This window comes from Mastigoproctus giganteus, chromosome 6 (assembly GCF_048544385.1).
Source record: "Mastigoproctus giganteus isolate SK-2022 chromosome 6, ASM4854438v1, whole genome shotgun sequence".
In the NCBI taxonomy this organism is placed as follows: Eukaryota; Metazoa; Arthropoda; class Arachnida; order Uropygi; family Thelyphonidae; genus Mastigoproctus; species Mastigoproctus giganteus.
In genome coordinates, this window is record NC_143580.1 from 202665900 (window position 1) to 202679606 (window position 13707).

General features: G+C 35.9%; 1 protein-coding gene across 1 annotated transcript in view; it reads right to left on the minus strand.

Annotated features, from left to right (window-relative positions):
• LOC150084884 (glycogen phosphorylase-like) overlaps positions 1-13707 on the minus strand; it is a 227805-nt gene that overhangs the window by 40393 nt on the left and 173705 nt on the right. Inside the window, exons 15-16 of the mRNA XM_090376683.1 lie at positions 10950-11077; positions 1783-1917 (exon numbers count right to left, since the gene is read on the minus strand). Of these exons, the coding sequence (XP_090232809.1) occupies positions 1783-1917; positions 10950-11077 (263 nt within the window). The remainder of the gene's footprint in view (positions 1-1782; positions 1918-10949; positions 11078-13707) is intronic.

Below are 13707 nucleotides of genomic sequence, written 5' to 3' on the forward strand. Positions count from 1 at the left end.
GATGTTTTGCTACATGGGAGGCATAGGGAAAATTTTACAGGTCAAGGGAGGCATAGGCTCAGAAAGTTTGAGAACCACTAACCTAGAGAAATCTCAGAAGTGAATCCAGTTTTGAAGACAAACTTCAATCAGAAAGGACTTCACATGCTACAACTGACAGATTATTAAAAAAATCTAAGAATTGTTACAAGAAAACAGATTGACTTGTGATAAGATTGCATGTGTTATTGCCAATCAACCATGGTAAAGTTATACTACCTTGATAAAATATTTGGAGAAATAAAAAGCAGCATCTCACTGGGTGGCCTGCACTCTATCAGAAAATGAAAAATTTCTTTTCCAGCTGTAAAAGAGAAGATTATATTTAATTAGGGCAACTGATGAAATACAGTTACAGTTATTTAAATCTGAGTTAAGATGACAATCTGCTGAATGGTGTCATCTTCATCGACAACCCAAGAAATCTCAATAGAAGCAAAGCAAAATGAAACAAATAGTCTTTACTGCCCACACTTCCTTAGATATTCCTTGCATTCATCAGGTCCAACAAGATCAGAAGATAATATTATGTTTCAAATTCTAAGGAAATGTTTGAGACCTGCACTACAAAAGAAGCAGCCAGACCTGTAGACTTGCACTTTCCGTTGGTCACTTTCCCTTCATCATTGTAATAAGTAAATAGGAATGAAGAGAAGATTCTGAAAATTTATTTATGTTTTTTATATGGTTTTAGATTTATAGAAGGGGAACACATTTCACCATAATAACATAAAAATAACACCATAATAACCTGTTAAAGTGAAGTCTATTGATTATGCATGACAATGCATCTTTTCACAAGGCCTATGTAGTGACAAGATGCATAGGCCTTGTGACAAGATGCATTGTCACAAGGCCTATGTAGTGATCAAGCTGTTGCAATACAACTGGGAGATTTTGCTCCATCCCCTTCCTGCCTAGTGTCTAGATTTCATTCTCCCAAATTTTGATTTATTTCCAGTGTTGAAGAAACTCTTGAGGGGAAACAAGATTCTCCTTAGATGAGCTCAAAATAACTGTGGATAATTCTGCACAGATAACACTTTCTTACTATGAAAAAGGAGTGGCTGATGGCATTTTCCTCAATAATGGCAAACTGTTATTGCCAAGTAGGAGACTACATTAAAGGTTTATAATTTTACTTTGTTCAGATTTAATAAACTATGTAATTATGAACACCTGTGCAGAACTTACTGACTGGTTGGTCCTCTTATAATTCAAAAACAATTAAAACTGCATAAATTGTCTGAAACGTGTTTTAAAGAATTTTTATAAATGCATAGCCAAACTGTATGTCTTCAAATAAAAATATTCTTAAACTGCATATTTTGTGCAGAAGTGCATGTTAAAGAAATATTTTCAAGAATAATTCACCATGTAGCAATTCAGAAGAAATAATAAGACATCACTTCTTGTAACATAATTTTACCAGGAAAATAAAATTAACTAAATGGAAGCTTTTATAAAATCTAATATTAAGATGAAATGTTTTCTACTTTTTTTAACCTTTGACTACCATATGGCCATATTGTTTATATAATAAGTGTTGCAGGCAAACTTAAAGCTAAGCATATAGGTTCTTCTGCATTCTGAGCTTCTTTATATACAAAAAATTATTTCTAGAATAACTTCTTTGATACATAAAAAACTTACAAAATTTCTGTCTTATTCCAGTGCATAAAATATAGATATTTTTATTAAAGATGAAATTAGAGTGATATAATTATATATTTTCACTCCTACCTGTCATGATTTAAAAGAACATTTGTAATATCTTTAAATTGATCTGGATTATGAGGACTAAAATAACCATTGCTGATCTGATCAATTGCCTGTTTCAATTCAGCATTCCTATTGTAGTATTCCCAGGCATTATAACTAATGTAAGAAAAAGAATATTTGTAATTATTATTCTTTATCTATATTTCAAAATCTTAAAATATTTTGAGAAAAAATTTGTAATAATTTACAACAAATTTACAATTTGTTGTAAATTATTACAACAAATTGTAATAATTTAAATTATTGAAATTGAATCTATTCAAGGAATTCTTGTAATATTTTAATATATAGTGAACTATAAACATTCATCATACACCTAATGCTTGGTTAAAATATGCATCGATTTCTTGGAAAACCATATACAATCAAACTAGGTTATAACAAGGACGGAAATAAAGAGATCAAGGCTGTAACGAGCAAAAAGCCATAATGATTTAATTTATGTGTATTCCCATACAATACACTGTTATAATGAGCATACTACACAGATATACTGCACAAATTTTGGTAACTATGCAAAAATTCTTAATTGCTCAGGTAGTCAAAAAAACCCAATTCTTGGAATAGACAAAAATGAAAAAGGTGACTTTAGCTTTTATGACTACCATCATTGCATTGGTCATTAGTGGTCGATTTATGACCTTGGCCTTTCAAGGACGGGGCTATACAACAGTGCACTGGCGTTCCACTTATAACATTACCCTATTTACAGATTGTCTTGTATTCACTGAACCATAAATTTATTTCGGGACTTCTAAGAATTTTGTCAATGGGACATCTAAGAACTTTGTATGCAGATCACTTTGCTGTCATTTTAAATAAAATCAGTTAGAAATGACCCCTTCCTTCAGAAACATGTCTACTAATAAAAGAAAGTGTCTCTATTTTCAGAAAATAGTCAAAATTATTCATGAATTAGAATGTGATGCAAAAAATTTTGAAGTGTGTAAGTTTCTTTGTCCTCTTCAACAGCAATGACACTGTGGAAGAATAAACATGTTTCCATATTGGCACTGGAAAAGAACATTTTCAGCTGTTGAAAATGATAAGTTCAGGCATTCTGTGGAACTCTGCTTAAGTCAGATTTTACGTAAGTTGAAATTTCCCTAAATGCTTATGTAGCACTTGCAACTATTCCTGCTGAATTTGATTGAAGAAAAAAATAAATGTTTTACGAAAATGTATATAGAATTATTTATTAATTTTTTTTTTCTCATGCATAGGAAAAATTACAAAAGTGTGCAATTACAAAAATTTCAAAATTATAAAATTACAAAAAAAAAAAAAAAAAAAAGGAAGGGGACATGCATAACGTCGGCAAGTTTTACCTTTAGAGCATCGTTGCCAGAATCAACATCTCCAGCTGATAAGTATGTTGCTGCAGAGGTTGAGGGCTGTGGAAATTTAGAAGGGGTTTTTTCGAACACATCACAGAATTTCTCTGCTGCTGCAGAATAAGCACTGGCGACTTCACTGCATACTTTAACATTGAACATTGTGGAAACCAGCATGATGCTCGAAGCTATTAAACCACCCATTGCTTGCCACAAACTTGACTTGGGATTCGCCGTACTTATTCTTAATATCTTCATAAATACTTGTTGCTTTTGCTTGAATGGCCATTAGACTCAAGGGCACTCGCTTCTGAATCAGATTTTCCATCCATATTATTAATAGCTTTTCCATTTTCTATATAGCACTTGAACACTATTTTGTGATCACTGTTGATCTTAAATGCATTGATCCTTTAACATGTTCTTTTATATGTACACTGTCCTTTGAAATAGCATTCACTGTTGAAGCAGCGAGACCTAATTCCCATGCAATAGATGACAAACTTTGTCCTGCTTCTCACTTCTTAATCATTTTCATTTTCATTTCTAAATCAATTTTGTTTGGTTTCCTAGCACTGCCACCACTTGCACTTTCCGTTGGTCACTTTCCCTTCATCATTGTAATAAGTAAATAGGAATGAAGAGAAGATTCTGAAAATTTATTTGTTTCTTATATTGTTGAAGATTTATAGAAGAGGAACACATTTCACCGTAATGACATAAAATCTCACACAATTCCAGTTATCGGGATTATTGCAAATGCAATAAGATTGAGTTTACTATCCATTTATAATTAGATGCACTAACAGAAAAGCCCAATAAACCAGAAAGTGCAAATTGCTTTATGGTTGTGACCTCCAGAAATGTTCTTTAGAAAAATATCAACAAAGCCATTCAAAATTGATTCTTATAACATAACATGTGATAATGATGAAAGGGGAGCACTCCATTATAAAAATGATCTTTTAGAGAGATAAATAGTTTAGTTATATAACAAAAATTTAAACTTCCGAGGTCTTGGAAAGAATTACCAAAAAACACTGTGTTACTGGGAGTATAGGGAAATACAGAGTGTCTCAAAAATACACGGCATAACTTCAGGAATAAGTTCCTCATATGTAGACAATAAAAATATTTTATATCAACATAGTTCCGGAAATGCTTGGTTCCCGAGTTATTAACTGGAATGTTTTATCTCTTGCAGGTGATTTCTTTCATCACAAGGTACTGACAGAATCTGGTGGTTTTCCATTCCGAACCATGTACTCAAATCAGGAGCAAGCAGATATGCACTTTATGTACGGTTTGGCAGACAGCAATGCTCTGGAGGCTCATTATTTATACCACGAAAGGTTCCCAGAACAAAGATGTACAGACAGGAAAACGTTTGAAGGTATCCATCGCCACCTTTGTGTACATGGGACCTTTACACCTCGTGCTGCCAACAGAGGACGACCAAGGTCTACGACTCCTGAAGTAGAGGAGGAGATTTTGGATGTTGTGCATGCCACTCCTGGAATCAGCACACGCAGAATAGCAATGCAACTGGCTGTTCAATGTTCGACTATTTTGAGAGTGTTGCAAGAACACCAATTGTATCCTTACATCTGCAACAGGTACAGGCCTTGTCACCAGCAGATTACCCTGCATGAGTAATGTTCTGCCAGTGGTTCTTGTAGCAATGTGATACAACTCCTCACTTTCCTGCCTTAGTGATATTCATAGATGAAACACAGTTCACACGAGACAGAATCCAAAACTTTCACAATCAGCATGTATGGGTTGAGGAAAACCCACATGGAATTCTTCCATCACATCACCAACAGTGGTTCAGCCTCAACATCTGGGCAGGTGTTTTTGGTGATGTACTTCCAAACAAACTCACAGGGCAGGCGTACAGAAACTTTCTGGAAAACAACATGCCTGATTTCTTAGATGAAATGCCACTGATCAATCGTCAACAAGCACACTTCATGCACAATGATTTTCCCGCACATTTCAGCCACCTAGCCCGCAATTACCTGAATCAAAGGTTTCCTGGTCGGTGGATAGGTGGAGATGGACCAACTGCCTGGCCTCCACACTCACTGATTTAAATCCACTAGATTTCTTCTTGTGGGGCCATTTAAAGTCATTGGTGTATTCGACTCCGGTAGCTGATGTGGAAACTCTCCACAATAGAATTGTGGCAGGTTGTGAGACAATATGAAACATGCCAGGAATTTGGCATCGTCCTCACAAGTCCATGAGACATCGATGTGAGGCCTGTATTCAGGCAGAAGGTGGACATTTTGAACAATTACTATAAGGTGGTGTGAACGGTTAAGTGTCATAGACAGACTTTCAAAACTCGGAAACCAAGCATTTCCGGAACTATGTTGATATAAAATATTTTTATTATCTACGTATGAGGAACTCATTCCTGAAATTATGCTGTGTATTTTTGAGACACCCTGTATAAGGAATACTGGATCTTGCCATGACACCAATTATAACCTCAAAAGACATGTCATACTGCATGACAGATGACAAAAAAAGTGGTAGGGACGTCAGAGCTTTACCCCGGGGACTAAACATGGGTTTTGGCACTTCAAGTCTCCAATAAACAAAGTAATGGTATGGCACTGGATGACCAGTCATTTACTACCTCATATTGTCTGGTAGCACAGAGGAGCAACATTCTTCTGTGTAATGTGAACACCATACCGCGAACCCTGCTTACACTGGCTTACACCAGGGTGATCACTTCTGATATGTAGGTGCAGAGTAGTGGAATGTACTGGAAATGATGGTGTCAGCTTTTCTGGGTTTTTTCCTGTTTTTATGTGTACATGGGAAGGGTATATCCAGGTTTACTAATAGTCCCATTATCATGAAGGTGTAAGCAGAGAATTTAGTCATTGCAAAATACTGGACTGACTTCACAGAAATTTGGTCCACTTGGCTCATAAGCAGGACCTGAATATAAATTTCATCAGCATTTTAGACTCCCATGTAGCAAGCTCTTATACCTGGAAGGATGTCTGTGATGAGCCTTAAGTACCAAATTGTGCAATTATAAATATGAAATGAAAGTGAAAATGAAAGCTGGCTAGAATTATGAACACTTTTCATTGTTGAGGAATGTTGGATATAACCAGTGCAATGTATAATACATACAATTATAATTCCTGTGTATTTCACTCTATAAGTATACTCTATATATACTTATTTTGTATATTTCTAGCCTATATTATGGCAATCTATAATCAAATTAATTATTACAGGTGCTCCCCAACTTACAGATGACTCTCGAACTTATGTACACTTTTTCTTGAACCACAAACTAAAAATTTCACAGTACATACATATGTATATATCAGAACATCAGTGCATAATTCAGTGCAGATAATTGGATATACTGTCTACTGAGACAGGAGACGGTCGCAGCTGCAAGTCAGCCATAACTCCTATGATGTAATGAACATTTATTGCATTCCTTTGGTTTACAGAATATTACATTTTTACCGGTTTTTGTGCAAAGTGGGGGGTGCATGAGTGGAAGGAGAGAGAGAGAGAGGGGGGGGGATTATTGATCACTAGCCCCGTCTTGGACCAATCGGGAGTGCTCGTGGAATGCTGAAGGGTGATGTTTTTCTCATTCCTTGTTTTTAACACTGGGTGTCACACCTATGCCATTGTCATTGTGTGTTGATACCTGTTCAGCAGCATAATTCACAGTTTTTCATAATTTTTCAGTGAATTTATTTCACCTAATTTCATCCCTTAATATTAGTGGCAGATGATGCTTTTTGCATCATCTGCCACTACTAATGTTAATGCTAATGCTAAAATTGATTTAGAAATGAAAATGAAGAAGTATGAAGGAGGACAAAGCCTGTCTTCATTGCCTGTGAATTTGGTCTCACTGCTTTAATGACAAATATGATTTTGGAGGGTGCACATATAAAAGAGCATATGAAAGGTTCAGCACCATTAAAATCCACCATGATAACAAAACATCACTCTGAAGCTATCTATGAGCTGGAAAAGTTACAATATGGATGATGGAAAATCAACTTCGGAAGCATTCCCAACTCTGCTTAATGGCAATTCAATCAAAGGCCAGAAGTCTTTAAGAAGACATTAAGGAGAAGTACTATAATCCAGATGCAAAATTTTTGACAACTAATAGTTGGTTCAATAGATTCAGGCTGTTTGTTTGTTATTTGGTTTTCAGGAGCATTAGCAACTAAGGCCATATTGCTCTGGGAATATGTGGTGGTCATTCCCTGACCTTTCTGCATCCTCCGTATTCGGTGGTGACAGGCTCGAACCCCGGTCTAATCAAGAAGCGTGTGCTATGCACTGCTGCTCCTTCCTACCTGGCTACGGAGGCGCCACTAGATTCAGGCATCGTGCTGGTTTCCGTAATCTGAAAGTGAGTGGCAAAGCTGCTATTGCAGATTCGAAAGAAGCCGAAAATTTTCCAGATGTGTTAGAAAAAATTATCAATGAAGGTGGTTGTAGTGGCTATAAAGGATAACAAATATTTAATTTCAATAAAACTGAATTGTTTTGGAAGAAAAGGCCGGGCTGTACATATATTTATAAAGAGGAAAAGACAATGCTAGGTTTCAAGGCAGCAAAATATAGGTTAACACTTTTTCTGGGGACTAATGCAGCAGGTGATTACAAGCTGAAACCGCTGCTCATCTATCACTTGGAAAATCCCTATGCATTTAAGGGCATGGGTAAGGCTGCCCTTCCAGTTTATTTTCAGTCCAATCCTAAGGCTTGGGTAATCATTACTATTTTGAAGACTGGTTTTCAAATTGTTTTGTTCCTGAGGTGTGAGAAATATTGCAAAGAAAAGAGAAATATTGCAAAGAATTCCTTTCAAGCTTTTATTAGATAATGCTCCAGAATCCTACACATTTAGATGATTTTCATCCAAATAGAAAAATTGTATTTCTACCACAAAACATGACTTCACTAATCCAACCCATGGATCAGGGCATAATTTCTAATTTCAAAGCATACTATTTTATGCATAACTTTTGCATTAGTGGAAACAGAGAGTGAGACTGGTTTGACTTTACGAGATTTTTGGAAATCATACAATGTTTACCAAAGCATCATAAACATTGCTAAGGCCTGGAAAGAGGTTACTCAAACTGTTTGAATGGGGTTTTGAAAAAAATTTGTCCGCAATTCGTGGATGGCTCCAAAGATTTTGAGAAGGATGAAACATACAAAGTGGAAAATGAAATTGTCAAACTTGGGGAGATGTTGCAGCTGGAGGTTAATAACAATGATGCAGAAGAGCTAATCAAATCCCGTGAAGCTGAATTATCCAATAAAGATTTGATAGAGCTGGAAACACAGAAGCCAAGAAGATGGCAGTTGTATTCCATGAGATTTCATCAGCAATGGCAAGGTTTGAGAAAATGGACCTTAATCTCACAAGATTCTTGAAAGTGAATCGAGGGGTTAATGACATTCTGGCCTGTTATAGAGAGATGTATGAAGGAAAGGAAAAGACCACTATCTGGTCCTCTCTTGATATGTACATAAAGAAGGTTGAAAGGTCTGCCATCCCATTTCCACAGCCTTCCACCTCCTCAGCTGTGAACATGTCAGCTGATGCCACTGACCATGATGATATAATGCCTATCCCCTTTCTGTCTTCCTCAACTAACAGAATCTTTGTCATCTCCCAGAGAAATGTGACGTTTTTGGTTTAATCTCGGATATTATTTGGACTGTGGGTCTAAATAATATCCAAATGCAGATAGCCAATTTTATTGTCTGCTTAAATATTGCCATCACCAATTGGAGTGCCACATAGAGTCCACCATTGCAACTACCACTGCCCCTTGGGAATATTGCCACCATTCATAGCTTGGTAGGCAGAAATAATTTGCGTCACAGTCTTCTGAGAAAGGGACTGCACAGTATTTCAATAATAAATGATAATTTCAATACATAAGCTACAATTTAGCACAGTTCATTAAATACTTATAACCATATATAATTAATATGTGCAAAGGGATACTGTATATTGTGGTGGAGATGCAAGATGAACAGTGGTCGTTGGCTTCTCCCATATGTAATTTGGTAAATTCCAACTTACATTAAACTAGAGTTACATAAAAGGTCACTGAATGGAACCCTTAAGTAAGTCAGGGAGTGGGTGTATTATCACTTCCAAAAATTTCAATAGAATTATTAATGAACAAAGCTTTTTCTTTGGGTTATTAACAGAATATATTTAGTGATAGTATTTTATTATATATGTATTTTTGTTTACTTTTATTTAGTTCAATATCTTAAATTGGTAAACCATAAACCAATATTATCAGTTTTTGGAAATACAACTGGGAAGTTTCCTTTGCTAAATAACACATATCTGAGGGAACAATCACATTTACCTAGCTTTCATACATTTCCAAACAACAAAAGAAATTAATAGAAGATAAACCAATTTACAAGGGCGGGTGAATAAGTAATGCACTATAAGTTGTAACATCTTTATTAACTTGAGATGCTGTAACACTTACTTCACATACATAAAATACAATCTTTCAATTTTATGACATATCACTCAATGTAAGAACCACCACACTCACTGCATTTTCTTCAAGTGTTCTTTCCAGGCAGTAATTGAACTTTGATAAAAATCAGGAGGCTGACATTCACATCAATGTTTAATGTCAGAAATGAGTTCCACATCACTCTCAAACATCTTATGTCTTCAGTCTACCAAACAAAAAAAAAATCTGAAGGGGCAAGATCAGAGCTATAGGGGTGGGTGAGAAATTATGTTCCACCCCAGTTAGGTGATCTCTGATGAAACTTGATGTCCTGCTGATTCAGTTCAGGTCATTTGTTTTCAGAGCTTGATTAAACTTTTTCTGGGACAATCAGTACCTTTCTTTGTTGATGGTTGTTTCACTTTCTGAGAAATTGATAAAATATGCCATTTTGATCCCAGAAGAAGGTGGTGGCCACAGATTTTGTGGATTATTTGGAAAGTTTTAGATTTTTGTTTGCAGGTGATGTCACGTGTGTGTCCATTCCATGGATTGTCATTTGGTAGGTCATAATAGAAGAGCCATGTTTCATCATGTGACAACCCCTTAAAACATTCAGGACCACCAGCACTAAACCTCTACAGAACGTCTTCACAGATCTCTTTCCTCACAGCTGTAATCTGTTGTGTGAGCAGCTTAGGCACCCACTGAAAACAGATTTTTCTGTATTCCAGTCTGCTGATGATGATCAAAACACTCTGACATTTTCACAGCATCCATCACTTGTTTGGTGGTTATACACCTGTCATTTCGAATGAGGTGGTTAATGAATTCTTCATTTTCACCGTTTGTGACACGATGTTTGTCTTCTGGCTCTTGGTTTGTCCTTGATATCGAAATCATCTTCCCCAAACCATTGGAGCCATCTCTGGATGTTACTTCAATTAACTGTCTGGTCCCCATGACTGCCAGGAGTTTCAGTTGATAGATGTGGCTAACTGATCACCCGATTTAAACAGGAACTCCATCACATACCATTGGAGGAAACAGCTGTCGCTTTGTCTATCTTCAGATCTAAAAGAGCCAGAAAAATAATATTAGGTGTGTTAATGGGTAATTGGTAGTACAATAAGTGCATCAAAAATTCTCCTCTCTTCCTTATGTGTACCTATATGTGTGAGTAATTGTGCATTACTTATTGACTCGCCCTTGTATATTTGGATATTTATTTCAAAAGTTCAAAGGATTAGAAAATGATAAAATGAAATTTAATATTTACCCCCTTCGTTTCAAATCTTCAACTTCTTCCACTGTCATTCCGAAAATAAAAATGTTTTCAGGTCCCATCTCCTCTCTCATTTCAATATTAGCACCATCCAAAGTACCAATTGTTAAAGCACCATTTAACTATGCAAAAAGTGAAAATTAATTTTACTATCACATGTAAAAAAAACAAAACAACCCACTTTGAATATAACATAATATGAAACAATGATCTTATACTGTATTTATATAATAAAAAATAGTTAAATTCCTTTTTCAAAATAGCTGCTTTGGAAGCCTATATTACAGATCCTTTTGCATCACAGGAAGTAGCAGAATTGTGACACCATACAAAGATGGCTGAACATTATTAAGCTTTAACAGAATATATATTCTGTTGTTGTTATTTGGTTATTAGCAACTAAGGCCATATTGCTCCGGGGATATGCGGTGGTCATTCCCTGACCTTTCCGCATCCTCCATATTTGGTGGTCACGGGCTCGAACCCTGGTCTAATCAAGAAGCGTGTACTACGCACTGCCGCTCCTGCCCACCTGGCTAAGGAGGCGCCATTATATATTCTGTCCAACTTCATTCGTTATTTTATCAGAAAGCATTCAAGATCAACAAAACTGAGTTGAACCACCCTCTTTCCAGAAGAATATAACACATAATAAACTTAGTTTACTGTATACCTTGCCATCTGGAATACAATGTATACTACATGAGGTCTGATCAAAAAGTTCTAAGAATTTATTTTCAAAAAAAAAAAAAAAAAGTATGGTACATACACATTTTTATAAGCAGTTCCCTTCAAAGCATTCATACCCTTGATTGACAAGCAAGTGTCCCAATGTTCCTGCCAATTTTTCAACTGTGAGCTGGTTGAGTTCCATTTTCATATGCCATACGGTGGTTGGAATTCTATCAAATTTTTATCCTTCAGCTTCATTTTGAGTTAGAGGGAAAAGACAAAATAATACATGGGGCAAAGGCAAGTGAATTTGGGAGGGACTACTACAAGAATATTTTTTAGGTCAAAAATTATTGGATGAAGAGTGTAGTGTGTGTGTGCAGAAGCATTGTTGTGATGTAGAAACCATCCACCAATTTAAAACAGCTGGTGATGTATTCTCCTAGCCTTTTAGGGTCCATAGTCTAACGAAGGACCTTTATAATGTCACTCGGTCTGTCACAGCATTGTAACTCTGAAACCACTCAACCTATTGACTTGAAATTTTGCATGGGTTTATACATCATGTGGGCAACATAATGGCATATTAATCGTTGTTGACAAAAATTTGTCTCAGAAATGGGGGAAGGGGCAAAAATGTTGTTGACAACCTATAGCTTATTATACACCATTGGAAAGAACTCAACGAGTAGGTTTAAAATATAATTTTAAAATATTTTTAAAATTAAAAATGGTGGCACCAGAGGGGAAAATGTGAGTAATTTTCGTTCCCCCCTATATTTCTGTCGCTAATGGAGCTAAAAATTTAAAAATCACATTAGCTATGCATTATTCAATGCTTATCAAGGGAAAACTATTCGAATTGAAATTAATCAAAAAGTTAAAATCTATTTAAACTTTTTGTGTTAAAATTAAAAAACCAATTTTTTATTGCACTTTGATAGTGTGCTTCTTTTTACTAAGTAACTCTCCTTTTGATGATAAAAAGGTTGCTAAATAGTTAGTTAATAAATCTATAAAGGTCAATTATAAATTTTGCGACGAGAAGTATTTTTTAACAATTTTCAAAGCAGGAGTTGTCCTGGCAAGGAGACACTCAGAGAGCCAGTGTTGAGGCAGTGGTGGTGTGGAGACACCTGCGCGGAGTCTTGCATGGCCCTCACCTGCCAGTTGCTTCTCCCCCAAGACTTTAATCGCTTCTCCAGGAAGAAGTTGGAGTCGCCTCTACCACCCTTGTCATTCACAACAACTGGAAAGACTCAAATAGACAACCTTTTCATTAGTTCCTGAGTTTTAGGCCAAGCTTTTTCAGTTACCATAAAGCTCTCTATTTGAGATACTACACTAACAACCATTTGTGACTACGGACCCTTCATCCTGAGTGCCCAGCACTCAGTAGTTGACCAATTTATTTCTGACATGATATAGCCCTTTTGCTATATCATGTCATCAGAGCCTTATAGACCTCAGTGAGGTCTATAAGGCTCTGATATGGAATAGTAAAATGAGTCGAGATGAAATTTTTATAGTTACAGATGATACTCGAACTAGGGGACATAAATTCAAATTACAGTGGTACAGACCAGACTGTAAGAAGTTTTCTTTTAGCCAGTGAGTGTGAATCACTGAAATAAGTTACCTTCATGAGTAGTTGGGGTGAACAGCTTAGGAAAATTCAATGGTCACCTGAATCAGGTGACCATTGAATTTTCCTAATGTTCTTACATGAGGAGTGAACAAGTAGGGTTTTTATTTATTATATATATATATATTTTTTTATTTTGGAAAAAATGGAAGCCCTGGACTTTATGGATACAAGGAATATGGCAAATACTAATAGCCATTAAAATGGGAAGTAAGCTTTAATGCTAGTAAATGCAAGATTCTGCATCTGAGTCAGCAACCAGTCTGAATGTAATACGCTCGATGTTATAGAAGATGAAAAGTACAACTCCAGTCATACAGCCATATGAAGTTCTAGTCTGCTTGGATACTATCATAGAGTAGTTGATGGTAGCATATGCAGGAATCCTGACAGTAGAACAGATAAAACTAATTATTCCACTGTCAAATCAATGGT